The following is a 622-nucleotide window of genomic DNA, read 5'->3' on the forward strand; positions in this document are numbered from 1 at the left end:
CATTTATCACATTAAATAATAATTAAATTAAAAAATGAGAAATAAAACAATACAGCGCCTGTCTTCTTTCTCGCACCCCATCGCCCACCCCTAACCCCAACTCAAATCCAAAATCTACACCAACCACCTCCATCGCCGCCGCCACCACCGTTACCGCCACCCCCACCTCCACCTCCACCTCCGTATCACTCTAAAAAGCCTAAACCTAGATCTATACATACAATTCTTCTATTTGTATAAATTTGAATCATATATTCTTCATCTTCATCTGGTGAATGCCAAAAGCAAAGAGGACGCCGAGGCTGTGGTGTTTTAAGGTTCAGAAAAAAGTGAAAAAAATCAGAAAGAGGCTATAATCCAAGCAAATTAAGCACATCTCCAAGAAGGGAACAACAACTAGAAGGACAGATTTGCTTTCTTTAGCTCCATCTCTGCTTTTTCCCCTTTCTTTATCTCTTTCCTTCACCTTGGTACTATTTCCAAGAATTTAATCACTGACCCAGCTCACAAATACTCAATCTTTTCACTCCTACTTTTCTTTTGCTTTATTTTTCATCGAAGCACCAACAATTATACTTCACGTAAGCATCACTGAGGCAAAATTTTCTGACTTTTTATTCAT

The 622-nt window shown here is 38.7% G+C and overlaps 1 protein-coding gene across 1 annotated transcript in view; it reads right to left on the reverse strand.

The window, feature by feature from the left end:
* LOC111389953 (7-deoxyloganetin glucosyltransferase-like) overlaps positions 1 to 622 on the reverse strand; it is a 2,625-nt gene extending 2,003 nt beyond the window's left edge. Inside the window, exons 1-3 of the mRNA XM_023014942.1 lie at positions 582 to 622; positions 375 to 473; positions 54 to 188 (exon numbers count right to left, since the gene is read on the reverse strand). Of these exons, the coding sequence (XP_022870710.1) occupies positions 54 to 188; positions 375 to 473; positions 582 to 622 (275 nt within the window). The remainder of the gene's footprint in view (positions 1 to 53; positions 189 to 374; positions 474 to 581) is intronic.

Source organism: Olea europaea, unplaced genomic scaffold (genome assembly GCF_002742605.1).
Source record: "Olea europaea var. sylvestris unplaced genomic scaffold, O_europaea_v1 scaffold635, whole genome shotgun sequence".
NCBI classification, from domain to species: domain Eukaryota; kingdom Viridiplantae; phylum Streptophyta; class Magnoliopsida; order Lamiales; family Oleaceae; genus Olea; species Olea europaea.